The sequence below is a fragment of the Acinonyx jubatus genome, chromosome B3 (assembly GCF_027475565.1).
Source record: "Acinonyx jubatus isolate Ajub_Pintada_27869175 chromosome B3, VMU_Ajub_asm_v1.0, whole genome shotgun sequence".
NCBI lineage: Eukaryota > Metazoa > Chordata > Mammalia > Carnivora > Felidae > Acinonyx > Acinonyx jubatus.
The window spans coordinates 142663208-142690939 of NC_069386.1; the positions used below are offsets into that span (position 1 = coordinate 142663208).

The 27732-nt window shown below is 45.4% G+C and overlaps 1 protein-coding gene across 16 annotated transcripts in view; it reads left to right on the forward strand.

Moving 5' to 3' along the window:
- The first annotated feature begins 1390 nt into the window (after positions 1–1390).
- KLC1 (kinesin light chain 1) overlaps positions 1391–27732 on the forward strand; it is a 52196-nt gene continuing 25854 nt past the window's right edge. For 8 of the 16 annotated variants that reach the window (XR_008299748.1, XR_008299749.1, XM_027066713.2 and 5 more), the window contains exons 1-8: positions 1391–1671; positions 4473–4634; positions 15770–16031; positions 18282–18512; positions 21866–21944; positions 22453–22678; positions 25027–25114; positions 25752–25853. Coding sequence is in view for 14 of the 16 variants with exons in the window: in XM_027066713.2 (XP_026922514.1) it covers positions 4621–4634; positions 15770–16031; positions 18282–18512; positions 21866–21944; positions 22453–22678; positions 25027–25114; positions 25752–25853 (1002 nt within the window). In the remaining 2 variants the exon portion in view is untranslated. The other 8 variants (XM_027066716.2, XM_027066718.2, XM_053225001.1 and 5 more) reach the window with 3 other exon arrangements.

Sequence of the window (27732 nt, forward strand, 5' to 3'; positions counted from 1 at the left end):
ACCTCAAAATAGCATCACCTTCGGGGTTAGGTTTCAACATATGAGTTTTGTCGGGACACAGACATTCATTCAGATCATGGCACTGAATATTTCCTTGAATACAACTTCAGTCATTTGCTATAGGCTCATTAGAGGTTCTCTGGCTGCTTCTCGTTTCTCCCTGTCTGTGCCTAGTGCTCAGTCCGGCGTATGGTTGTGTGTAGAGAGATGGGCTGTGAGTCTAGCTGGCTGTGTTTCCTGCTGGTTCAGCTCACAGATCTCTTGGGAAAACATCTCGGTCGTGATGTTCTGCTACCAGTATTGGCAAAGTAAACATTTATCTGTTCTTCTATCTTATTTTTCTTTTTCTGTGCTAGACTTTGTTTTTCTAGGAACTTCATTTCATGGTCAAACTGTCAGGGGCGCCTGGGTGGCTCAGTCCATTGAGCATCCGACTTCAGCTCAGGTTATGATCTCGCAGTTCGTGGGTTCGAATCCCACGTCGGGCTCTGTGCTGAGAGCTCAGAGCCTGTAGCCTGCTTCAGATTCTGTCTCCAGCTCTCTGTGCCCCTCCCCTGCTTGTGCTCTGCCTCTCTCAATCTCTTAAAAATAAATAAAGGTTAAAAAATTAAAAAAAAAACTGTCAGAATAATTCATGTTTCTTTCTTGGCTGTCCTTCACTCTGTCGTTTTTTTCTATCACATTCTTTAAAAAAATTGAAATTTAAGTCCCGTAAAATAAAAGTTATTATTTTGAAGTATACAGTTTGGTGAATTTTTTCTGTATTTTGGGCAACCGCAACCACTGATCTAATTCCACACGTCTTTTAAATATATATATATTTAACTTTCTTTACTACATTAGCTCTTTCTTTCTTTCTTTTTTTCTTTCTTTCGAGAGTGTGAGCAGGGGAGAGGGGCGGGGAGGGGGGGACAGAGAGAGAGAGAGAATATCTCAGGCAGGTTCTGTGCTCAGTGCAGAGCCCAGTGGGGGGACCGTGAGATCATGGCCTGATCCAAAATCAAGAGTCAGATAGATGCTCAACTGACTGAGCCACCCAGATGCCCTTTTTTTGGTTAATTTTTGAGAGAGGGGAAGGTTTGTTAAAATTTGTCAAACTATTGAAAATTGCATTCCCTGTTTGTAGAATGTGCGTGTATAATCTCATTGTCTGTAGGCAGTATAAATCTCATGTAAGTATAAAGGGAGTATAAATGTATGAAAAGATCAGGTGGTAGAGATGGGAAATAACATTACATGAAAATTGATAATTTGGTATGACAAAAATTCAGTATGTATGATCTAGTATAATCTTTAAAAAGTACTTTTAGCGTCCACCCAGTTCTGGTTTAATTTCTCTGTCTTATAAAATATTCAGTGTATTCAGCATTTCTATTCTTGTCTCACTTAGGTTGGTCTATTTTTATTGTGGCCGAAGTTTCAAATCCTTTCTATATTTGAGGGTTTGAGATGTTCCTTTGCCTGCAACCCCAGGCAGTCCGGAGAGGTGCTTGTCTGTTTTCTTGGTGAACCAGCAGAAGCACAGGGTGCTTGTGGTGTGTGTACGCGTGCGTGTACAGCAGTGTGGTCACTAAATCAAAGGTGCACCTGAACGTGGTGGAGGGAGCTTGGATTCTGTTCCTGTTCTGGGTAGTGTGGGCTACGTGTCTTCAACCGTCCGTCTCCTCATCTGTAAGTGGGAATTGTAATGATTGTTGCCTAAACCACTTACAGACTTTGTCTTTTGTTCTTCTAAAACAATACACGTGAGGCCCCTGGGTGGGTCGGTTGGTTGAACGTCTGACTCTTGATCTCAGTTCAGGTCTTGGTCTCAGGATTGTGAGTTTGAGCCCCGCGTTGGGCTCCACGCCGGTAATGAACCCTACTTAAAAAAAACAAAAACCATACCCTTATGGAAATTCTCCAGAAACTAAAATCCTGCACAGATGTGAGTTCTTACTATGCAGAGCACGTGTATGCTTTCCTGGTTTTGTCTTTATTAAAGTTACATGCATACTTTTTTGTAGTCTTTGTAGGTAGATTTTTAAAGAACAAACTTTTTAGGATAGTTTTCTGTTGACAGAAAAGTTGGAAGACAGTACAAAATCCCTGCACGCCTGCACTCAATTTCTCTTAATGTCAACATTCTACATTATTATGGCACATTTATGACAACTAAGGAACTAGCATTGGTACATAATTTTAACCAAACTCCCCATTTTATTTGGATTTTACTAGTTTTCCCCTAATATCCTTGTTCTGTTCAGAACCCCATCCAGGACACCATATCACACGTAGCCATCGTTTTTCCTGGTCTGTGAAGTACCGGTCAATATTTTGTAGAATAGCCCTCAACTTGCATTTGTCTGACATTTTCCTCATGGTTGGATGGGTTTGCAGGTTTGAGAAGAAGCTCGCCGGGCCCAGTTTTGGATTCCGAAACCATTTTACCATCAAACAAACCAAGGCCCCTTCAGATAATGGCTGATTCTAGGGCTGGGGCAGGGAGAGTACAAGACGAGCCTGGGACATCTTGTGGTGCTAGAAAGTACAGAAGTGCTCAAAAAGCAAAAGGGTAGGAGCATGTCAAAAGAACATGTGAGCCAGTTGACAGAACTCTCACTGGCCAAACTGAGACAGTTTGAGCCACAAAATAAATAACGTGGTATGTGTAATAACGAGTATTCTTTAGATAAAACCTGAAGTATAAAACAGCTCCTGTCCATATTGACATTAATGGTTAAATAAGTAAATGAGGGATGAGGCAGAGAGGAGACACTGTCCTGTACAGAAGAACTCCAGACACCTTGTAATCCCTCTTCACATTCACTCTCCCCACCCCTCTGGGGGTGGGCTGCCCCCCTAGTGACGTGCTTCCTAAAGATGAGCGTCGAAAGGACAGCTGGAGTGGGTGTGTCTAGTGGAGGTAACCCTGCCCAGGGGAGGCCTGCACAAACCACGCCAGCCGGTGGTCAGGACTGGCACCGTTGCCTTTTAAGTCAGGGGGAGCACAGGGACTCTGGCTGTGATGCAGTGAGAATGGTACCCGTGGGTTTCAGAGTCACATAGTTTCATACGTGTTGGTTTTTGCCACCGGCTTGCTCCCCCTTTCCTTCTTCTTAGAAGTAACTTGTTGTTGTTGTTGTTGTTGTTGTTGTTGTTTTTTAATTTTTAATCCCTTCCTTCCTTCCTTCCTTCCTTCCTTCCTTCCTTCCTTCCTTCCTTTCTTTCTCTCTTTTCTCTCCCTCTTTCTCTCCCTCTTTCTCTCCCTCTGTCTCTTTCTCTCCCTTTCTCTCTTTCTCTCTCTCTCTTCCTCTCTCTCTCTTCCTCTCTCTTTCTCTCTCTTCCTCTCTCTCTCTCTTCCACTTCCTCCCTTCCTCCCTTCGTTTCTTCTTTCTTTATAATGTTCATGTTATTTTTGAGAGAGAGAGAGAGCGAGCGAGCCCAAGCAGGGGAGGAGCGGAGAAAGAGGGAGACACAGAATCTGAAGCAGGTTCCAGGCTCTGAGCTCTCAGTACAGAGCCCGACGTAGGGCTCGAACCCACAAACCACGAAATCATGACCTGAACTAAAGTCAGATACTTAACCAACTGAGCCACCCAGCCCCCAGTAAACATTTTTTTAAAGTTTTAAAATTTATTAGGGGAGGCGAATGGGGGAGGGGCAGAGAGAGAGGATCCCAAGCAGGCTCTGTGCTGTCAGCGCAGACCCTACCTGGGGCTCGATCTCACTAACCCTGAGCCGAAATCAAGAGTCAGATGCTTAACTAACTGAGCCACCCAAGCACCTGTTTTCACTTATTATTTTAAAATTATAAAAAAAAAAAATTATTTATTTTTGAGAGAGAGTGCAAATGCACGAGCAGGGGTGGGTGGGTAAAGAGAGGGAAACAGAGGATCCGAAGTGGGCTCCACGTTGACAGCAGAGAGCCCGACATGGGGCTCGAACCCACAAACCGGGAGATCACGACTTGGGCCAAAGCTAGAGGCTTCACTAACAGCCACCTGTGAAACGGTCCCGTTTTCACTTCTTTTAAGTGAAATACAATTTTGACATAATTACTGCTGTTTCTAAATAACAGGCTTATGTTGCTGTCTGATGATTTTTTTTTTTTTTTTTTTAAGATTTTACTTTTAAGTAATCTCTGCACCCAACGAGGGCCTCACACTTACAGCCTTGAGATCAAGAGTCCGTGCTCTACTGACTGAGCCAGCCAGGCGCCCCTGATGGTTTTTCAGTTTTTGACTTCCCGTTCTAGATAATTGGGACTGAGCTCTTTCTTTGCTTCGCTTCACCACACAGGTGCTCCCCCTTTGCATCTGCATAAGCTCCCGCAGAATTGAAATTTTGTTTAGGTGTGTCTTTACCGTTTATATTCTTATGACCGTATAAATGCCAGAGCTGATTTATGTAATGAACTGTGTGATTGCTTTTCCTATTTGACCTTTTGTTTCCTTAGGAGTTAATTATCTTGTTTTCATTTCCTTTTTAAGTTGGTGCTGATTCACCCACCGTCTCCAGCACTCGTCCGGTGGTGGGTGCAGAGCCCCGTCTTCCCCCCGGGGGACCCTGTGCCCTGTGTTCCATGTTTTCTTCTTGACTTCTCATTTTGCTTGAGCGCATCTTCCTGTAGCCTGAGAAATGGTGCGTGAGAGGTAAAAGTTTGTGAGACCTTGTATGTCTGAAAATGTTATTACTCTGTCCCCATGGTTGATGGAGAGTTTAGCTGGCTTTGGAATTGGAAATTGGAAATAATTTTCCTTCAGAGCTTTGGAGGCATTTGTTTAATTGCCTTTTGCTTCCAGTTTTGCTCTTGAGAAGTCTGAAGCCATTCTGATTGTTTAATTCTGTCTATATGACCCCTACCCCTGAGCCCCTGGGAGTGTGTAGGAGATATATATATATATATCTATATCTGTTCTGTATCTGTATATTTAAGTTTATTTATTTTGAGAGAGACAGAGACAGTGCAGGTGGGGAGAGGCATAGAGAGGGAGACCAGAATCCCAAGCAGGCTCCGCACTGTCAGTGCAAAGCCCGACCTGGGGCTCCAACCCATGAAACCATGAGATCATGACCTGAGCTGAAATCAGGAGTCAGATGCTCAACCGACTTGAGTCACCCAGGTGCCGCAGGATATTCTCTTGTCACCACATTTTTATTTTCTTTAAAAAGTGTTTTTTTCATACGGTCCACATCCTATGCTTAGGACAGTGTCTGGCATAGGTAGAGTTGGTGCCCAGTAAGTAATTAACTGTCACTGAGCTGGTTGCACCTCTCACCTCCTCCTTTGGAGGCCAAGGCCTAGCTGTTGGTGTTCTGCAGGCCAGGTCGTAGGTGACCGTTGGATCCTCCAGCCTCTCATGTTGCCTCGCTCAAGTTCCTGCCGCTCACCCGCCATGGCTCAGTGGACATAGCAGTCCTACTTCTCAGTTTGAAGCGTCAACTTCTCATTGCACAGAATTGTCCACTTAATTTTGTAAAGATTTATTTATTTATTTTGAGGGAGAGAGTGAGCATGAGTGGGGGAGGGGCAGAGAGAGAGGGAGAAAGAGAGAGAACCCCAAGCAGGCTCTGCGCTGTCAGCACAGAGCTCGATGCGGGGCTCGATCTCTTGAGTGAGATCATGACCTGAGCCAGGATCAAAAGTTGGACGCTCAACCGCCTGAGCCACCCACATGTGCCCAGAATTGTCCACTTTAAATTTGTCAGTTTTCATCATCCCTAACAGGAGTTGATTTTGTAACACTGAAGATTTCTCTTAGTCACTGGTGTGTTAGAGCAAGTAAACTCAGTCTTGGAGCACTTAGCTGGCTCAGTTGGTAAACGTGTGACTGTTGATCTTGGGGTCATGAGTTTGAGCCTCATGTTGGGTGTACAGATTACCTAAAATCAATAAATAAAATTTAAAAAACTCTCAGTCTTTGCCTAACAGACCGGTTATGTTAAAGGACAAATTAAGAGAATAATTTTGGTATTAGTAGGGGCTATTTTCAATTTTGCATATTACCTCTGCTTGGAGTATTTCAGAGTAGAAGTAAAGCAACAGAATATGCAAATTAATATTGCTGTCTGGTATTTTTGTCATACTTGAGTAATGGTGCCTTAGTGATATGCCGGTGTGTCAGTTACTGCTAGTCATATCTTTAGTTACTGTCAAGGTCTAAATCCTCTCCTTATGTGTATTCCGAGAAATTCATGATACAGACGAAGATGGATGGTTGCCTTGTCCATTTATTTCAGGTTTGAGCATGTAGGGATTTAATTTTCTTTTTATTTTTAATTAAACAAAATTTAACGTTAAAATTACTTTAGAGGGGAGAGAGAGCATGCAAGGGGGGGAGGGGCAGAGGGGGAGAGAGAGAGAGAGAGAGAGAGAGAGAGAGAAAGAGAAAGAGAGAGAAAATGAGAATACCAATACCAAGCAGGCTCCACACTCAGCACAGAACCCCATGCAGGCCTTAATCCCATGACCTGAGCCGATATCAAGAGTGACCTGAACAGAAATCGACAGTGGGCTCAGTGGACAGGGTGCTCAACTGACTGAGCCACCCAGGCACCCCTAAATTTTTTTCTGGGAGGGGGTTGGGAGGGAAGAGGGAGAGGGAGGGAGAGAATCTGAAGCAGGTTCCTGCCCAGCATGGAGCCCTGTGCAGGGCTCGACTTCATGACCATGGGATCATGACCTGAGCTGAAATCAAGTCAGACGCTTAACTGACTGAGCCACCCTGGCGTCCCTAATTTCTTTCTTAAATCAAGGGCCTGTTTTGGTTTCCTGTATTTCCAAAGGGAAGTCAGGCCTTTGAAAGGACAACATTGTATAATTGACCCTTCAATAACACAAAGGTTCTAGGCCTCGACACCCAACACCTGACAGCCCCGTACAGTCAGAGATCTGCCTGTAACTTTGGACTCCTCAAACACTTAACTACTAATAGCCCACTGTTGACTGGAAGCCTTGCTGATGATATAAATAATTGATAAACATGTATTTTATGTTACATATATTACACACTATATTCTTACGATAAAGTAAGGCAGAGGAAAGAAAACCGTAGAGAAAATGTATTTACGTTACAACACCATAAAATATCCACGTAGACGTGGACCTGCACAGTTCACACTCGTGTTCAAGTGTCAGCTGGACTCCCTCACTTCTGCCCTCTGGTAGTTCATAAGAGAGCATGTCTGTTTTTATTGTTTTTCAACTGGCATCTTAGAAATAAATATTGCCGGATTTTTGGGTTACAAAATGTTACATGTAGGATTTAACTGGGGATCTGAATGTGGAGATAAACTAGGTTTCTTGGGTGTTGTGTCACATGAGTCACATGAGTGATGTGAATCCTTGGATATGAGAGTCGTGTGTATTAAAAATACACATCAAAACCATTATTCTACCCAATAAAAATAGCAAAGATTGAACCATGATTTAAAATAATGGAGACAAAAGTAGTTCTAAAATTAAAGAAAGGTGGAAGATTAAGCTTTAGGATTATTTTTCTCTTTATTATTTTAGGTAGTGACTTTTGTAATCTGTGGACACAGTACAGACTTTTTTGAGGATTTGAATGAGACAAGCAGCATAATAGACCATAATAGCTTTGCCTGTTGAACGGTGGATTTGAGAGGTTTGACCATAAGAAGGGCTTCTCTTGTTTAAGGAGCTTAATTCAGATGTCAGATTTGTCAGGTGCTGCGTTGGAGATTATGCACTGAGCACTGAGATCTTTTGCTTTCACAGAGCAAATAATGGGACTTCAAAGAGTTCTCTCTCTTTTTTTTGAAGTAAAAGCATAGACATAATTTTCCATGGCTAGTAAGAATAACCTGGGGCCAGATATTGAGTGTGTTACTCAGAAGGGAAGCGGGAGGGGAGTATTTGAGTACCATGTTCCAGGTGGGTTGGCTGTCTGTTGCCCCTTACATGTGGGGATTGAGGCTCCAAGAGGTTCCATGATAGGTGAGGGGATAATAGGGAGTTGGAATCAGATGTGCTGGCTCCCAAGGCTGGTTTATGCATTCATTTTAAAGTTTTTGTTAGGGGTGCCTGGGTGGCGCAGTCGGTTAAGCGTCCGACTTCAGCCAGGTCACGATCTCGCGGTCCGTGAGTTCGAGCCCCGCGTCAGGCTCTGGGCTGATGGCTCAGAGCCTGGAGCCTGTTTCTGATTCTGTGTCTCCCTCTCTCTCTGCCCCTCCCCCGTTCATGCTCTGTCTCTCTCTGTCCCAAAAATAAATAAACGTTGGAAAAAAAAATTAAAAAAAAAAAACAAAGGAAGTGTACCATTAAAAAAAAAATAAAGTTTTTGTTAGGTTGTTTAAGTAATCTCTGCACCCAACCTGGGGCTCGAACTCACAACACGGAGATCAAGAGTCGCACGGTCTTCCACCTGAGCCAGCCGAGCACCCCGTGTTTCATTGATTTATTGAGCACATACTTCCTGCATGCCTGTGGAGCGGCAGGCATTGTTCTGGCTGACTCATTGTTCCAGAATCACTGGGAAGCACACACAGCCCAAGAGTTGCAAGAAAGTCTTAGGGATGCTGTGGTTGCTAGGCTGACAAAGTGTGGTGTTTGAGCAGATGTAGAGTCCCGGTATTTTACCCTTTAGAAATCAGTGTAACCGTTACAAGAACCCTTTCAACTGAGAGTTTATTTGGCAAACTTGAGAAGTTTCTTATTTTAAGTGAACTCTTACCTATCTTTCTTTTAGTTTTCTGCCATTTTGTTCAGGGCCCGCTCTTTACCTTCACCTAGATGCATATATGTCTTGCCTGAGGTTTCTTCTAGTTTCTTGTGGCACTTTCTTCACTTAATTTTTTTAATCAAAATGGAATTTAGTGTACAGTGACGGTAGGAATACAACACCTTTTTTCCCCCTAAATAGCCAGTTCCTTTAGCACTCTTTTTTATATAAGCTGTCTTTGGTCATAATGACTTAGCCTGGAACTTAAGAGAGCTACGGAGCAGTCTAAGCATGTATGCTGCTGTGTTTTTCCCTCTGAAGAAGTGGCATGTGTAGGTCTATTTATAGGATGGTGGGTTGGATGAGGGGGTATGGAAACTGCTATGATTGAGGGGTACCTGAGGGTGGCATGAGGTATGAGCTCGGGAAACGGAAGATTTGGAGAGTCCTCTGACTGAACCACAATATTTGAAATGTCTTGTAAGATAGTAAATATATTCTTTGTTTATATTAGAGGGGAGAAGTTGCCTCAATGGATAGAAATTTAAGGAGGGAGATTGAACTCAGCAAAAGGAATAACTTTCTAACTACCTATCCGAGCAGTCTAACAAGGAATCAGCTGTCTTGCAAAGTACTGAGGCCTATGTTAGAGGTGTGTCTGCAGGTGTTGAGCGGTCACTTATCAGGGATGTTCCCGATTGCTTAGCTCCCAGGTGGAAACTGCACTGATTACGGTCAGCCACTGTGCTTGGTGACTCAGCTGCATTCTCCTGTGCCTTTAACTGCCCGGACAGTAGGCCCCCTCTAATCCCTGGGACCCAGGGTAGTTTGGGGACTTCGCCCGTGCTGTGGTGGTGGAGCCAGGCTCTGCACCTGCTTGCTCTGGATTCTGAGGCCCATGCTTTCCACATAGCAGCACCCTGTCCTCTCAGTGCCTTTTTTTTTTTTTTTTTTAAGTTTATTTATTTTGAGAGAGAGAGAGGGTGTATAAGTCGGGGAGGGGCAGAGAGAGAGAGAGAATCCCAAGCAGGCTGCACACTGTCCGTGCAGAGCCCAGTGTGGGGCTCTAACTCACAAACCTGGGGATCATGACCTGGGCTAAAGTAAGCCCTGTAGGCGCCCATCATCTCTGTTCTTAAGAGAGCTAAGTGCCTCCCAAGAGCATTTGGATTCTTAACTGATTTTCTGTTAAGAGTAAGTTAAAAAGAAATCTACCTTAACTGCTCCCCCACCCTTTTATTTGTGCACGTCCAGATGACATTTGTATTTATTATCCTTGTCTGTGGTTAAAGCCTCTACGAGAGTGTGAGCACGCGGTGCAGTGTCACCAGTTCTGTTGCATATTCCCTGAGGAATTAAATTTGGATTTCTTTTTTTAAGTTAGTAATCTCTACACGCAACGTGGGGCTCAAACTCATGACCCTGAGATCAAGAGTCACACGCTCTACCAACTGAGCCAGCCAAGTGCCCCAGATTTGGTTTTCTTCAAATGTGTTGACTTATTCTTTAAATGTATTTACTTACTTGAGGTATCACCTCAGTTAAACGATTAAATTTTCCCATTTTGTTGTGATTTTTTTTTTCCTGTCTATGAATCCTACCTGGTAGGATTTTGCTATTCCTGTTTAAACTCTTTGCCCCTCCCCAGTTTTTCTCTTTTGCATAAGCAAAACTGTCCTCTCTTCCCCTTTTATCAGCCTCCACTCGAACCTCTAAAAATAGGACAATGACCATCTTTGTGATTGGTTGGGATTTAATTTTTTTTTTTTTTAAGTTTTAAATGTTAGATCTGCTATAGTTAACATGCAGCGTGATGTTAGTTTGAGGTGGACAATATAGTGATTCGACAATTGCATAGGTCCCCTGGTGGTCATCCCAAGTGCACTCCTTAATCCCTATCACTTACTTCTCCCATCCCCCCATCTACCTCCCTGCTGGTGGCCATCAGTGTGTTCTCTGTAGTTAGGAGTCTGTTTCTTGGTTTGCCTCTCTCTGTCTTTCCTTTCTTGTTTGTTTTGTTTCTTAAATTCCACATATGAGTGAAATCATATGGGATTTGTCTCTCTCTGACTTATTTCACTTAGCGTTACACCCTCTAGATCCATAGAGGTTGCAAGTGGCAAGATTTCCTTCTTTTTTTTTAATGGCTGAGTAATACTCCATTTTTGTCCATTCGTCAGTCCATAGACATTTGGGCTTACCATAATTTGGCTATTGTTGATAATGCGGATGTAAACATTGGGGTGCGTGTATCCCTTCAAATTAGTGTTTTTATATTTTTCGGGTAAATACCTGGTAGTTCAGTTACTGGATTGTAGGGTAGTTCTGTTTTTAACTTTCTGAGGAATGGACAGGATTCATGGACATTGACACGATTTACTGCCCATTCATGCCGAGACAGGTGGTTTGAGTAGTGAAGTTGCTCTCACTTCTCACTAGAGTCTCCAGACTCTCCTTTGCATCCCCGAGTTTAATGGTGTCTGAAAAGACTGAGAAGGTGCTGGCTGGGTGTTTTGCTTTCCAGGGAGAGGCATGAGCCTCATTCTGGCAGAGGGCTAGGGAAGAGAGTACAGCGTATCTGCTGGGCTGTGATCATGCCACTACCACCGAGTTGTCTTCCCTTTCCTGGCACTGCCCAGCCCCATTCATTCTCCCCGCAGGCTCCTGCCTTCCGAATGCAGCTGTCCTCTGGCTTACTCCCCTGGACTCTGGCCTTGTCACCACGAGCCTCGAGCACCATGACCTGTGGCCTGATGAGGCTGCTCGCAGGCAGTGGGTGCTTTCCTGCCTCTGCCCTGGCCCCTGTTGCTCCCCTGGCTGGGAGTGCCCTCTGCACTCCCATCTGGAGGAGATGGGCTCATCTGGTAAGACTGCCTTACGTCAGGAGCGGTTTCTTCGTGTGTCTGGCCTCCCCTCTCCAGTGGAGGTGCCTGCTGTCCCCGTCCCCCCCCCCCCCCCCCCCCAGTTCGTGCTCCCACCTCGCAGGCCCCGACAGTGCCTTTAGCTCTTGCTGCTCATATATGCTTAGTTTATCTTCTGGCAGCCTGTGGGTCCCAGCTGTCTGCATTCTAGGCCCTCGCTTGGAGTTTCAGTAAGACACTTGGATCTTCTAGTTTGGGGAAAAAAAGACTAAAATGTTTCATCATTTGGAAATTGCTGCCAAAGGTGGAGAGGGAGGTCTTCAGTTTGATTTTCCTCTTTTCTCTAGAGACACCTGCTCTGGACATCCACCTCTTCACCATCCTCCTCGCTGTGCATGGCGATCAGGCTGACACTTTGACGTAGTGCCGTTGAGATGTGAGCATTGGAAGCTGCTCCTGAAATGTTTTGTTAATTTGTTCAGCAAATATGTAGTTAGCATTTACTGTGTGACAGACTGGGACCGAGGCGGCCTGCTCTCCTGGATTTGCAGTGGGGTTGGAGAGCCATAAAGTAGATATATGACAGATGTAATGGCAATACAGACTGTCAGGTAGAGGAGTTACCTCTGTTCTTTTGTTGTTTTCTGAGTTCTTTGTGGTACAGAGGTGGATTTCTCTGAATAGTCCTACAGAGATAGCCTCTAAGTTTCAAGAGAAATTGGCTCTCTTTATTTTCAGCTGGTCAGTTAAAAGGATTACTGTTTTTTTTTTTAATTTAATTTTTAATTTTTAAAAATTTACATCCATACTAGCATATAGTGCAACACTGATTTCAGGAGTACGTTCCTTAGTGCCCCTCCCCCACTTAGCCCACCTCTCCCCCACAACCCCTCCCATAACCCTCAGTTTGTTCTCCATATTTATGAGTCTCTTCTGTTTTGTCCCCCTCCCTGTTTTTATATTATTTTTGTTTCCCTTCCCTTATGTTCGTCTGTTTTGTCTCTTAAAGTCCTCATATGAGTGAAGTCATGTGATTTTTGTCCATCTCTGACTAATTTCACTTAGCATAATACCCTCCAGTTCCATCCACGTAGTTGCAAATGGCAAGATTTCATTCTTTTTGATTGCTGAGTAATACTCCATTGTGTGTGTGTGTGTGTGTGTGTGTGTGTGTGTGTGTGTGTATGTGTATATATATGTGTATATGTATGTATATATATACATACACACACACACACACACACACACACCACATCTTCTTTATCCATTCATCTGTTGATGGACATTTGAGCTCTTTCCATACTTTGGCTACTGTTGATAGTGCTGCTATAAACATGGGGGTGTGTGTATCCCTTCAAAACAGCACACCTGCATCCCGTGGATAAATGCCTAGTAGTGCAATTGCTGGGTCGTAAGGTAGTTCCATTTTTAGTGTTGTGAGGAACCTCCATACTGTTTTCCAGAGTGGCTGCACCAGCTTGCGTTCCCAAGGAATTGACTTTTTGCAGTTATGCAAAAATAGCAATTTTCCACTGTAAAACTGTGTGTAGTTGTTAACATGGCCCTTTCATTAACTGCTTGGAGCCTTTACTCCCAAATCCTGGAATGAGTGGCCTGTATTTGGTGCTTTGACACTGCTTCCCTTCACGCACCACTATCAGTACCTGCGTTCACCACGTGGTCTGCCAGGGCTCAGGAGCTGCCCTAGGGCCTGTGATTTAGTGGGGCATGAGATAAGGTCCCTGGCCTTTTTTTTTTTTTAATGTTTTTATTTATTTTTGAGAGAAAGAGAGTGCCAGTGGAGTAGGGGCAGAAAGAGGGAGACAACCGATCTGAAGCAGGCTCTGAGCTGACAGCAGCGAGCTCAGTGTGGGGCTCGAACTCATGAGCCATGAGATCATGACCTGAGCTCAAGTTGGACTTCTAACTGACGGAGCCACCCAGGTGCTCTGAGTCCCTTGCTTTTTACTTTTTTGTGTGTTTTAAGAGCTTATATATTTGTTTTGAGGGAGAGAGCAGGAGAGAGTGCATGGGGGAGGGGCAGAGAGAGAGGGAGAGAGAGAATCCCAAGCAGGCTCCATATGGTCAGCACAGAGCCCGACGCAGGGCTCCATCCCACGAACTGTGAGATCACGACCTGAGCTGAAATCAAGAGCCAGATGCTCGGAGCACCTGGGTGGCTCAGTCAGTTAAGTGTCTGACTTCAGCTCAGGTCATGATCTCACAGTTTGTGAGTTTGAGCCCTGTGTTGGGCTCTGTGCTGACAGCTCAGAGTCTGCTTCCTATCCTCTGTTCCTCTCTCTCTGCCTCCTCCCCACCCCCCCACTCAAAAAATAAACATAAAAAAAAAAGTCAGATGCTCAACCAACTGAGCCACCCAGGTGCCCCCCCACCCCCCTTGCCTTTTAAGTAGAGCTTACATTCAAGGCTGGAAGGCAGTATGTGGAAACAAACAAGATTTCAGGTGGTGCTAAGTGCTCTGGAGGAAATTACTTTGATGTGTAATCTGACTTCAGTCCCTGTCTGAACAACCTTTCTTTTTTAAATGTTTTTTTAATTTTTTTAAGATTTAAAAAAAATTAAAAAAAATTTTTTAATGTTTATTTACTTTTGAGATAGAGCGTGACCAGGGGAGGGTCAGAGAGAGAGGGAGACACAGAATCCAAAGCAGGCTCCCGGCTCTGAGCTGTCAGAGCCTGATGCAGGGCTCGAACTCAAGGACAGTGAGATCATGACCTGAGTCGAAGTCAGAGGCTTAACCGACTGAGCCACCCCCGGGTGCCCCATAAAAATCTTTTTTATTTAAAAGAGAGGATGAGGGAGGGAGGGTCAGAGAGAGGGAGGGAGTGGGAGAGAGAATCCCAAGCAGGCTCTGTGCTGTTAGTGCAGAGCCCAATGTGGGGCTCAAACTCACAAACTGAGATCAGGACCTGAGCTGAAATCAAGTGTCTGATGCTTAACCAACTGAACCACCCAGGTGCCCCCTGAACAACCTTCTTTAATATTCACTGTGGCTTGGCTTTTCTTTCCTTTCCCTTTCCCTTTCCCTTTCCCTTTCCCTTTCCCTTTCCCTTTCCCTTTCCCTTTCCCTTTCTTTTCTTTTTTTGTTTTTAATATTTTTTTTGTTTATTTATTTTTAGAGAGAGAGAAAGCACAAGTGGGGGAGGGGCAGAAAGAGAGAGACACAAAATCTGAAGCAGCTCCAGGCTCTGAGCTGTCCGAGCCTGATGCAGGGCTCGAACCCACAAGCTGTGAGATCATGACAGACGCTCAGCAGACTGAACCACCCAGGCACCCTGTCCCTCTCCTTTTTCTCTTTCTCTTTCTCTTTCTCTTTCTCTTTCTCTTTCTCTTTCTCTTTTTCTCCCTCTCCCTCTCTCCCTCTCCCTCTCCCTCTCCCCCTCCCCCCCTCCCTCCCTCCCTCCCTCTCTCCCTCCCTCTCTCCCTCTCTCCCTCTCTCCCTAAAACTGAGTTATGGGATTTAAAAACATCCACAAACCTAGACAGTTGGTAAAGTGGGGACAGTTGCTTAGTGTCCACAGTCACCATGATTTTGCTGATGCTGTTTTATGCCCCTTTCATTTTTCTTTCTCATTGTAGTATTTTAGAGCCCGTTCCAGACACTGTATGATTTCATGAAATCTTGTTGGCCTCTCGGCTATTCCGATCCCAGAGGCCCGCGGGGCCCCCGTTCTCCTTGAGTCTTTACGGTGCTGATGATCCTGCTCATGTCACTCTCTCACCATGTTTCAGACGGACCTAGTCCTTCTCCTGCTACTCTGATTGTTCCCATGTTCCTTTGCTGGTTTTCTTCCTTCTTCCAACTGTGACCACTTCTCAAGGCTTTGTCTGGTAAATATGTTACCAAGAATTTACTGTCCTTTCTGCATTTCATTAAGGGGGAAAAAAGCTTGCAAACATTCAGAGAACTTTTGTTCACTGAGGCTTTGTGCTTTGGAAATGCCATTTGGTGGTTTTGCTGCTTTTCATCTTTGGCATTAATTTCAGTTGCTGTCATTTGTTCCATTAAAAAGAATCCAGACCTAAGCCAGAAAAATAATTAAATTGGTCTGCAAAGGGAAAACAAACAGTACAGTATTTCAGCAAGTCACAAATACATGTTTATTATTCACCTAAAAAAATGTTAATTTAAGACTCTTCACACAATGTCTTTTATTAAAGATGTAACATAAATCAAACCTGTAATGAGATACCTAATTTGTTTTCCTTTTTCCATTCTAGAATGTATGACAACATGTCCACAATGGTGTATATAAAGGAAGACAAGTTGGAGAAGCTTACACAGGATGAGATTATTTCTAAGACAAAGCAAGTGATTCAGGGGCTGGAAGCTCTGAAGAACGAGCATAATTCCATTTTACAAAGTTTACTGGAAACACTGAAGTGTTTGAAGAAAGATGATGAAAGTAATCTGGTGGAGGAGAAATCAAACATGATCCGGAAGTCACTGGAAATGCTGGAGCTTGGCCTGAGTGAGGCACAGGTATACGTGAGGTCGCCTCAGACAGGAACATGCACTTGACAGTCTGGAGAAATGGAGAGACTTCATCTGAAATACGTAGTTTAATTAAACTAGAGGGAAGATACTTACAGAATAACAGAGATCAGCTTGTATGTAATATAAATGATGATTGATTTGGGTACGTCTAGGTTTTAACAAGCAGAGGCAGTGAAATAGAGGTAACCCTGTTTGTCATTTAGGATTTGATTTTGGCTGCATATGTCATAAATGAAAACAGTGGCTTAAACATCACAGACCTGTATAAAGAAGTACCAAGGTAGGCCGCCCCAGACAGGTTGTGTAGCTGCACAGTCCTCAGCGATGCCCAGGCGTCTGCATTGTGCTGCACGCAGCTTTTTTTGTGGAGTCGGAGCTGCAACCTTTTATGGAGTCCAGCTGCGGCCACAGGACCACGTTCTAGGGTAGGGAAGGGACAGGAAGGGTGTGCCTCCTCCCTTTACTTCCTCCAGCTGGTACACAGCATTGCTTACACTTCTTTGGCCACACCTTGTTTCATGGCCACACCTAGTTGTGAGGGAGACTGGGGAATGCTGCCCTGCCCACTCACATTGCCACCTTGTTAAGCCTAAGAAAGAAGGGAGAATGGATACCTGCCAACAGCTAATAGTCTCTGCAGTGCCCTAACACAAGATTGCTAAACCTTTGTGGGTTTGTTTGTTCCTTCAGTGCTTGAATTTATTTATTTTTGAGAGAGAGAGGGCAGCGGAGGGGCAGAGAGAGGACAGAGGACGCCAAGGGAGCTCTGTGCTGATAGAGAGTTCCACGTGGGCCTCAAACTCACAGACCGTGAGATCATGGCCTGAGCCACCCAGGTGCCCCTAAACCTTTGTTGTTGTTTTTTTTTTTTTTTAAATGTTTCTTTATTTTTGAGACAGAGAGAGACAGAGCATGAACGGGGGAGGGGCAGAGAGAGAGGGAGACACAGAATCGGAAGCAGGCTCCAGGCTCTGAGCTGTCAGCACAGAGCCCGACGCGGGGCTCGAACTCACAGACCGTGAGATCATGACCTGAGCCGAAGTCGGAAGCTCAACCGACGGAGCCACCCACGTGCCCCTAAACCTTTGTTTTTTGACTAAACCTTTGTTTTTATCATGCTGGACATACAGGTGAAAAATTAGAAACAGCTAGGTGGTAACTGTTCCCCTGATAACTGTTGGCTCTGCCAGCACATTTCAGGTACATTTACATACGCTGAAATTTGGCCTTTTTCTTGGCTTTCCTCTTGTGCGGTGAATGAAGAAAGAAGTGGGGCCTGCTAGGTTCCTAAGTCCCACATCCATGAAGAGGACACTGTTCTATTCCACAGTGACTATCCATACCCTCATTCTAGAGTTTTTCATTCCCACTGTGTGAAAGACTAATTGTGGAACTTTAACTGTGTTTGCTTATTGTGAATCTGTTATAAGGCAAATTCTGTTGAAAAGTGATATGAATATGGACTTCCTTTTTAGTCTGGCAAGTACTAGGGTTAAGAACAAAGGAGAAAAAAGCCTTACTTTCTGAAGTTCAGGTTTGAAACTAGGAGGATGGTAGAGGGAAAGGCAGTTGCATGGTCTAAAGACAGAACGCACTGGGGCCAACTTTTCCCAGCTCACTCTGCGCGTATACTTCTAGGAGCTTGCTAATGCCTCAGGCAGGTCTGTCCCTGAAACTAATCAGTGTACCACAGGCAGAGCCCTGGGGCCGTCACCAGATTTTACAGCCTGGACTTAAGCTTATGAATGCAAAGTACATTCTGACAGCCTGGCGAGCTACAAAGATTTCTTCCCTTACCTTGGAACATCAAAGATTTGTCTGCCCGCCCTTCTCTAGCTCCGTCACCAGCCCCTCCCTGAGTGACCCCCGTACACATATGCCTGCTTGGGCACACACTCTCAGATGTGGAAAAGGGTCTCTGAGAAATTACGTTGGAGCCACTTAGATAGAAAGTAGAAAAGTAACAGTTTTGTCAGAAGAGTTAGCTGTGTGTCCATTGCTAGTCTGTTTGAGATGCTGTCAAGCGGCAGAGCAGCATGGGGTTCCTGTAGATGTTTTGAGCACACGCCCCTGTGTACGTGAGACCGAGGGTGGGAAGGGAAGTGAGCAACAGTGGTACTTGTCTGTGTCGCAGCACATCCCTGCCCGCGTGAGGAGAGCAGGCACAGAGTGTGCGTGGGCGGGAGGGTGTGTGGGCTGGACCCTGCAGTGCTGTCAGCGCTTCTGTCTGTCCAGGTTATGATGGCTTTGTCCAATCACCTGAATGCTGTCGAGTCGGAGAAACAGAAGCTGCGGGCACAGGTTCGTCGCCTGTGCCAGGAGAATCAGTGGCTGCGGGATGAATTGGCCAACACGCAGCAGAAATTACAGAAGAGTGAGCAGTCTGTGGCTCAACTGGAGGAAGAAAAGAAGCATCTGGAATTCATGAATCAGTTAAAAAAATACGATGATGACATCTCTCCATCCGTAAGTGGTTCAGAAGGAATGCAGTCTTGACAGTTAACCCTGCTGTAGTTAGTAGGTTCTTTTAGTAAAGCTGTCGGTGTTTTCCGCCCCCGCTTTAGTGGTTGCATGTAGCAAGACCAGAGATTCTAACTTTTGGGACTTAGTCCCTGGGCAAGTCATGGAGGTTCTCCTTGCCATGTGCTTTTCATATATGTGTTTGCAAGTTCTTTTTTTTTTTTTAAGTTTATTTTTGAAAGAGAGAGCGAGCACGTGCGCGTGAGCGAGGGAGGGACAGAGACAGAGAGAGAAAGAGAGAATGAATGAATGAGTGAATCTGTCCCAAGCAGGATCCAGACTGTCAGCGCAGAGCCCGACGTGGGGCTTGATCTCAGGAACTATGAGATCATGACCTGAGCCGAAATCAAGAGTTGGACACTCAACCGGCTGAGCCCCCTGGGTGCCCCTCATGTGTGTTTTAGAACAGTGGTCAGAAACGTAAGAATACTTTGTAAATGTGAGGCACGGTGCACAGAGGCACTTGACAAGGTTTGTCCCGGCTGGAGATCTCTTGGACATTTTAACCCATGGGGTCTGGCTTCCACACCCAGCGCACTTGCTGGAGCTCTCTCAGGTCAGCGTGGGTCCCACGCAGTCATTTGTCATCTAGCCTTGTAATCTGTAACTAAGTCTGTGGCCTGTGGTGCTGTGGGTCTTGACTTTCTCTTTGAGACTCTCTTCCCCCTGCTCCCAGGACACCACCTGGGTCTCCTGCTCCCTCACTCCTGCTTCCTTCTTGCCTACTTCTGCTGGGAATGTTAGGGTTCACCAGGGATTTTGCTTTTCTCCTTTTTTGTTGATTCTCTTTGGTGGTTCATCTCAGTCTTGATTATTTTCCATCCACCATTTTTATCTGTTTAGTTAACAACTTTAAAAGAAATTTTGGACTAATTTCATTGTTCTTTTTTATTATTAATTATTTTTTAAATGTTTATTTTGAGACAGCGTGCACGTGCACAAGCAGGGAGGGAAAGAGAGATAGAAAAACAAAGCAGATGCCAGGCTCCAAGCTGTCCGTGCAGAGCCCAACGTGGGGCTCGAACCCACAAACTGTAAGATGACGACCTGAGCTGAAATCAGATGCCTAACCGACTGAGCCACCCGGCCACCCTGTAGTAATTTTAGATTCACAGAAAAGTTGAGAAGACAGTGAAGAGAATTCCCATATATCCTTTACTCAGTTTCCCCTAATGTCACATCTCCCGTCACCACGGTGCATGTCTTCATCCACTCTGGCCACTCTGATGGAATACCATAGGCCGCATGACTTATTTCTCCTGATTCCGAGATCAGGGTGTCAGCAGTCGGGTGCTTGGCGAGGGCCTTTTTCCTGGCTGTGTCCTCACGTGGCCTCCCTTCGTGCGTGGGTAGAGGAAGAGAGCGAGAGGGCAGTCTAGCGTCTTTTCCTTTTTCCTCTTTGTGTGAGGAAGGACACCAGTCCTGTCATGACGGCCCCATCCTCGTGACTTCATCTAACCCACGTTGCCTCTGAAAGGCCCCTTCTCCACGCGCCATCATGTTGAAGGTTAGGGCTTTAGGAGAGGGTTTGGGAGGGGGCGGGGGCACATCAGTCCACAGTGCCCCGTTTGATTAGGCTTGCCGTGTTGCTCCCTTGTGGAGTAACTGAGCGTTTTGCTGGAAGAGAAGCACTGCTACACTGCTGTTGGAATGAGAATAAGTGGAGATGCTGAAGCCAGCCAGCGACTCGCCTGGAATACTGGATAGTTTTGGAAGCTTTCGTAGAGGCTTCGAAAACTTTTTATTTTGAAAAATACCTGGCTTGGAGAAGCGAGCTAACAGTGAGCTAACTCTGCCTCTCAGCATCTACACAAATGACTGTTTCTTGTGAACTGTGTTCGAATACGCGGCATACCTCATGCCACATTCCCCTGCTGCTGGGCCTATCCCCCTGGCACGAGGACAGACTCCTGTGGAATCCAGGGCCAGGTCAAGTCGGGCAGTTTAACACGGGCACAGGCGTCACCTGCTCTTCACTTTGTCCTGATTGTCTTGGCAGAGCCCTTCGTAGCACTGTTTCACCATGGCAGCGTCTGGTTCACTTAGTCGTCATTCATCTGAAACTGGTCTTTTTTTTTTTTTTTAATGTTTATGTATTTTAAGAGACAGAGACAGAGTGGTGCGTGAGCGGGGAAGGGGCAGAGAGAGAGAATCCCAAGCAGGCTCCTTGCTGTCAGTGTGGAGCCTGACGTGGAGCTCAATCCCATGAATTCTGGGATCCTGACCTGAGCCAAAATCTAGAGTTGGACGCTCAACCGACTGAGTCGCCCAGACGCCCCTGTAACAGGTCCTTTTCAAAAGAAGCAAAAAACCCCACCTTTCTTCGCTTTTCATAACATAGATATCTTTGAAGAGTATAGGCCAGTTGCTTCATAGATTGTTCTGCAGTGTGGGTTTGTGTGATGTTTCTCTGTGAGTGTATTTAGACGACGCATCCCAGACAGGAATCTTATCTAGGTGACTTCTGTGTACTTCTTAGATTAACCCGTCCAGATGCGAGTGATGTGACCTGCCCCCGGGGTGATGCTGATTTCTCACTTGGTCAAGCTGTTGTCTGTTCTGTCCATTGTGTAGCCCTGGTTTTGACCCCTGCGCTAATCTGTGGGGACACTTGAGTCACAGACTCAAAGCTGGCAGGTTTCAAACTGCTCTTAGGGATCTTGTGGTGGAGGCAGTGAGCAGGGAGGAGAGATCTAGCCTCCAGGTCTGTGGCATTCAGAGATGGGCTGTTTTGGTCTGTTTTTACATACTTGGTTTCCAAGTAAAATGTATTTCAAGTAAGAGTTTCCCCTTCTCTGTTTGAATTTCTTCAGAATGTAGTGAAGAATCTAAGGCAGCCTTTTGCCCCCCTCGCCCCCCGCCCACCTTCCTTTAACGTTTGAGTTCTGGTCCTGCATGCTTTGTGTTACTCTTTGCTAAATTGATGGATAAGCCAAATTGTGGATAATCCTGTGTTTTATTTTGTTTATTTTTTGTTGAATCATATTTAGTCTCAGAAATGTCTAGTGTTTAAAACATAACTTTATAAGGTTATACATGTGAAATCTCCATGATGACAGTACATTTTATAGAACAAATAGAAAATGTTTTTGTGACTTAACACAGTCCTCTGTTGCTTTTAGTCTTCCGATTTATTATCCACCATCTTTTCTAGGTTTTCCAAGTATGCACTATATTTGATTTTAAAAACAAATGATCTTTTCTAAGATTTTTTGTTAAAATGAAATTCACACTAATGATTTCCAGTACAGGATTTATAGCACTCGTAAGACTAAAGTTGTCCTGGGTTGATTTTATAGGAGGACAAAGACACTGATTCCACCAAAGAACCTCTGGATGACCTTTTCCCAAATGATGACGACGAACCCGGCCAAGGAAGTAAGTTGGCGAAGGGGAGTGGTTAAGTGGCAGCCTAGAAACAGAAGTGGTTTGTCCTGTTGTGATGTCATTGCCACAATCAGTGGGCATTTTCGCGCCGGTGGCCTGCCTCACGGGAGCAGCCCTCTGTGCACTTGGATGGCGTTATGTTTCCCAAAAGAACTTCAGAGAGTTTCTTGGTGGGACACAGTAGCACGTTAGACCGGCCCCTGCGAGATAGGGTCGTGCATAGACGGTTCAGACGTGAAGTGTGGACTCTTACCACGGGGTTGGAAAGGCAGAATTAGTTTGGTGCCGAGGGCAGTCTGACTGCTCTGTTGGGGGCATCACACCACCCCTGACAAGTTACTGATGTTACGCAGCCTGCCTGGGGAGTGCTGCGTGGGTGTCTGTAGCGTGGGGCCCAAGTGCCACCCTGGACCAAAGCTAGAGAAGAAAGGTGTCATTCAGTGGTGTCGTCCGGATGATTTCCTCTCGGCACATCTCAAGTGAAACTCTGTCTGTGCAGTCCAGCAGCAGCACAGCAGTGCAGCGGCCGCGGCGCAGCAGGGCGGCTACGAGATCCCGGCGCGCCTGCGCACTCTGCACAACCTGGTCATCCAGTACGCCTCCCAGGGGCGCTACGAGGTGGCCGTGCCGCTCTGCAAGCAGGCCCTGGAGGACCTGGAGAAGACTTCGGGCCACGACCACCCAGACGTGGCTACCATGCTGAACATCCTGGCCTTGGTGTACAGGCTAGTAGTTCTCATTTTCTCCTCTGGTCTTTCCCGGAGGCCGTGTTTTTAATGAACTTGCCTGTAAGCTGCTTCGCCAGCTTTATTGTTCACTTCTCCTCAAACAGCCAGGGGGTTAAATTCAAAATACTCAGCGAGCTCTATGGCGAGGCTGTCACCCTGCCCAAAACGACCTAGGCCAGCCTTTCTAGAATAGCCCACATGCACCCTTCACTCTGGCCAAAGTCAACTCTTGATTTTTTCCAGCAGGCTCTGTACCAGGTTTCTTTTCTCCAGAACAGCCTTCCCACCTGTCTGTCAGCTCTCTCTCTTTTCTGAGTCTCGGATCCCACTCTCCCTTTGCCCCCGTTGTGTCGCCAGAGCCCTTAACCGCTGCCTTTCTTCTGGCGCCTGTGCACTGTGCTCGGCATTGGGGCTGTCTGCGCTTTGTTCTCTCTTCTCCTAGAGTCGTGTCCCTTAAAGGTGGGGACCAGCCTGTGTCTGTGTCCCTGTCTCTCCCGTCACTCCAGCACGCTTCCTCCCTTAGGAGCCCCTGGCGAACACTTTGAAAGGAATTGAGGAATTAGCCTTTATGGCCCAGGGAATGACATGTTGGAGCCCTTTGTGCATGTCTCTTAGCTCACCTAACCTGAACTAGATCAGAGATGGGTGAGTGGGGACCTGAGGAGGGGGAAGTTACTACTCACACAGTAGGAGTGGTTTGCTGTGGCCCTTCCAGTTTTGTGGGTTGCAAATAAAGGGTTTGTGTTTCTTCATTGTCCCCATTCAACATGTTTGATACACACAAGTATAGGTAGGATTTTAGGCTGGTTCCTGTGAGGCCCTAAAGAGGAATATGTAATTCCTGTCCTCAAGGAGAAGCCAGAATACTGAATTTATTTTTTTATTAAAAAAATTTTTTTTAACGTTTATTTCTTATTGAGAAACAGAGAGGGACAGAGCATGAGCGTGGGAGGGGCAGAGAGAAGGGGAGACACAGAATCCGAAGCAGGCTCCAGGCTCTGAGCTGTCAGCACAGAGAGCCCCATGTGGGGCTCGAACTCATGGCCCATGAGATCATGACCTGAGCCGAAGTCGGGCGCCACCCAGGCGCCCCCAGAACACTGAATTTAAAGTCAGGACAACTCCGTTTGTATCTCTGCTAAATGGCCCCAAGACTGAAGATGCCCGGAGCCTTTAACTTTTCTGAGTCTCGGTTTTCTTCCTGGTTTTCTTTCCTGGTGTGCTGGTTCAAGGAGTGCTGGCTGGGTTTCTCATGTGTTGGAGCTGAGGCTGTTTGTCCTTGGTTGGGGGCCACGCCTGAGAACCAGTGTGGTTGCTCTTCGTGTGACTTCACTTTGGCCAATTGGTTTATAGTCCCTGACGTGTTATGGCAGTTTAGAAGGGTGCTCAGTATACCTTGTCTCGTTTAGTTGTTGTTACTAATTATAAGTTTCTAGCAGGTTTTAAAACTGTCATACTTGCTGATTTTCACAAGAAGTTTGAGCCAGTTCATAATGTGTAGTATAATTGTAGGATAATTGGAGGAAAAAATCTCAATACGCTTGGCCAGAATTAGTGTGCTTCAGAGGTTCCATAGGCCTTCTGAACCCTTCCCATGTTTTGTAGGACAGACTGGATTCTGTAGGGTGAAGCCTTGCTGGGCAGCTCTTACTCAGTTAAGAAACATGTGTGCTAGCTTTTGTAATCACATTGTCAGTACATAAACCAAGGTGGGCAGAGGCTGGGTCTGGTCTGATGGTGTTTCTGTCTTACCACAGTCAAAAAAATATCCTCATTCCTCTTACTACAAGCAAATGGTGGCAAGTTGCATACCAGATCAAGACACTATAATGTACCATATTTATTTTTAACTAGCTTTTTCATTATACACATAGCATATCATTACCTTCCAAAGCAACTCTGTGAGTTAGGTCATACACTTCCTTTCTAGATGGGCTGATTGGGACTGTGGGAGGCTTCTTCGTGTCCCAAAGCCTTGTAGCCGGTAACTGGCAGAGCCTGGGCTCAGATGCTGGCATCATCAGTTCTATCTGTTAGAAGGTGAAGCTGTGCCCACTTTCTGGGCTGCCTCACTTGTTCTGTGTGGGGCAGCTCGCCTTGTGGGAGCGGCATTGTCCTGGTGATCTAGAGGGGAGGGCAAGCTTCAGAAACTAATCAGGCCTGGATTCCAGTTCACATTTATTGGTGGAAGCTTTTTCTTGTACACTAGAGGTGTTTTTATTAGTTTTAATTGTTGATTTATTTTTTAAATAGTTGAAGCTTTTATTTCTGTAGTTCCAAAATTACATTTTAAAAAGATGGAGTAAGCTATATCCAAAACACTTACTGTATGTCTTTCAATTTAGAGACCAGAATAAATACAAAGATGCCGCAAATCTACTGAACGATGCCTTGGCCATCCGTGAAAAAACTTTGGGCAAAGATCATCCCGCGGTTTGTATATCTGGTTCTTTCATTCTTTTTACATTTTATTTTCCCTATTTTTTTTTTTTTTACCCAACTCATTTTAATATTAAACTCAACAGGGAAGGTTTAAGAGCTGCCTTTTCACTAGATGGCACAGGTAGGTGTCTTGACTTATTTGATAGCAGTGACAAACTTCAGTCCTGGGGACTCTGATATTTAGCATGTGCTGGTGCACACTCGTTCATCATCACCATCTCAAATGGATCACGTACTTTTTTTTTTTTTTTTGTCAAATCAAATTGCATGTACTTCTATAATTTTTTTTTCTGAAGAATTTATGTTACCTTCTTCTTAAAATCTGGTCAGATTTGCAAACAGATCTGTGTTTGCGTTGGTTCGGTTGGCTTTGTGGCTTCCAGTGAAATTAAAAAAAAAAAAAATCAAGATCATGTTGCTGATGTTGATTGTTGAATTTTTGTATTCTGCACTTTACTTCGTAGAATCTGTATATAGTGAATTGCTCTCTTGCTTTTAACCGAAGTCCTATTTCTTCCTTCGCTGAAGAGCACTTCACTGTGCACACTGGGCACCGACGGATATGTGAGATCTGAAGTCCTGTCCGTCAGTCCTGTACCGCTCCTTGACGTTCCTTTTGTGTTGGTAGGTGGCGGCCACTCTGAATAACCTTGCAGTGCTGTACGGCAAGAGAGGGAAGTACAAAGAGGCCGAGCCGCTGTGTAAAAGAGCCCTGGAGATCAGAGAAAAGGTGCGGCCAGAGGAGTGGTGCTTATTGTCTTGAGATGTGGTGTTTTGTGTCTTCTAAGTATTTCAGATTTTAAGTTTTGAGAGATGACCCCTGTGGTATGCGGTGACTGACCATTTCCTGAAAATAACTCATTGGATAAGGTATGAGGTGGACAGCCTGCAAAACACAGCCGATTGGCCCATTCACACCATTCACACTGGTGTTTAAGAGGGGTGGGGGTGTCCGTGTATGCCCGCCCTGCCTGATGTGGCCTGGGAATGCCTGCAGAAGGAGGAACTTCTGAGCACTGGCCGTGGAAGGCCTAAGGGCACACCATTTCACAATGGGGCATGTACCTGTCGAGAAGAAACACATTGAAATTTAAAAATAAAGTCACCAAATACACTTGTAAAGCTTAAAAGATGAAGTTATTTTGAGAACTAAAGTGTAACTCAGAACTGTAGATGACGTCAGTGTCATGGATGTGAATTACGCCAGGAGCTACAGTTTATGGTAATTAGGTATTGGAAAAAATGTAGCTTGTCAATTCCAGCAGTAGGGAGGCTCAGGTGTCCGGTCCATTCCATGAATGACCAAGGGTAGTATTTTAACTTGGTATTTTTTGTGATTATTTACCCGCGATACTGCAAGGTCACTTAACTTTCAGCCATATGGCAAGGGGAAGTAAAAAACGGCTCATCATCAAATTATGCAGGAGAACTTCTTTTCTGCTGCCGTCTACATGATATTTATGAAATAAAATGGTCAGATTTTGAGTAGACTAGGGTTAAAGTCAAGGAGAACCCATAAGTATCAAATTAAGGATTATGAACTCTATACGGTGATCTACCAGATTCATTCGTACATAGTGGCTTTCATTTACTCATTTAGCAATGCGTGTTGAGTTCTTGGAGGCCCCTGCTTGGTTAGAGCTGGTGATTTACAAATCAGAGAGAAAGCTCCTTCCCGGGGGGCACAGGATGTAGTTGGCTTCCAGGATAGAATTCCAGGAGTGTGCAGAGAGCATGGGCCCCCCAAAGTCCCAGGAGGGTGGTGCACTGGGGATGGCTTCCCATAAGTGGTCAGTGTTTGTACTGAGTCTTAAACAAGGTTCACAGGCAGGGAGAGCAAGGGAGTGCAGAAAGGGAGGGAGGGGCAGCATGCCTTCTTGGGGAGGCACAAAGTTGAGAGAATGAATCCCTTGTCCAAGGTACTGAAGAAATAGTTTAGTATTTATTCATCTGTGTGTCCGTACCTCTGTGGATGCTGACATTTACACTGGTGAAGGAGATGTAACATTGGCACTCCTGGTTATAATGGGCAGTGGACTACATACATAAATGAGATAGTTTTGGTTAGTGATTCTTGCAAAGGAAGAAACCAGGATGGTTGTGAGTTACCAGGGTGAGGGCGGGCCGGGGCTCCCTTCAGTCAGATGTAGGGAAGTGTGCCCTATGAGGGTTCTGCAGAGACCTGAGGGTTGATTAGTCAGTGGGTGGTGTGGTTGGGGGGACTGGGAGAAGGACGTCAGGCATTGGGATGAGAGTTCGGAGAGCCCTGAAGGGGGAGTTCGCCACGTGAGGGGAAGTGGTTTGAGGTGACTGCAGAGGCTTAGTGCGAGTGGAAGAGTTGGAAATTCCCTTTGAAGGCTGTACACATCGGGATGAGTCTTGTGCAACAGCTGGAGTCAGAAAGGGCTCTTCCACACTTTGGCAGTTATGCCAGCACAGCCTTTATAGAACAGTGTCCTCGTCTCTAGACCGTGCATGATCCACCACTGCCAGCTACTGTGTGGGCTTATTCTAAGAACTGAGGTTTAAAGCCTGTACGGTTCCTTCTCACCCCCAAGAATAAGAGTTCTGGTGAAGTTATTTTTATTATTACAGGGCACGGGGAGGCA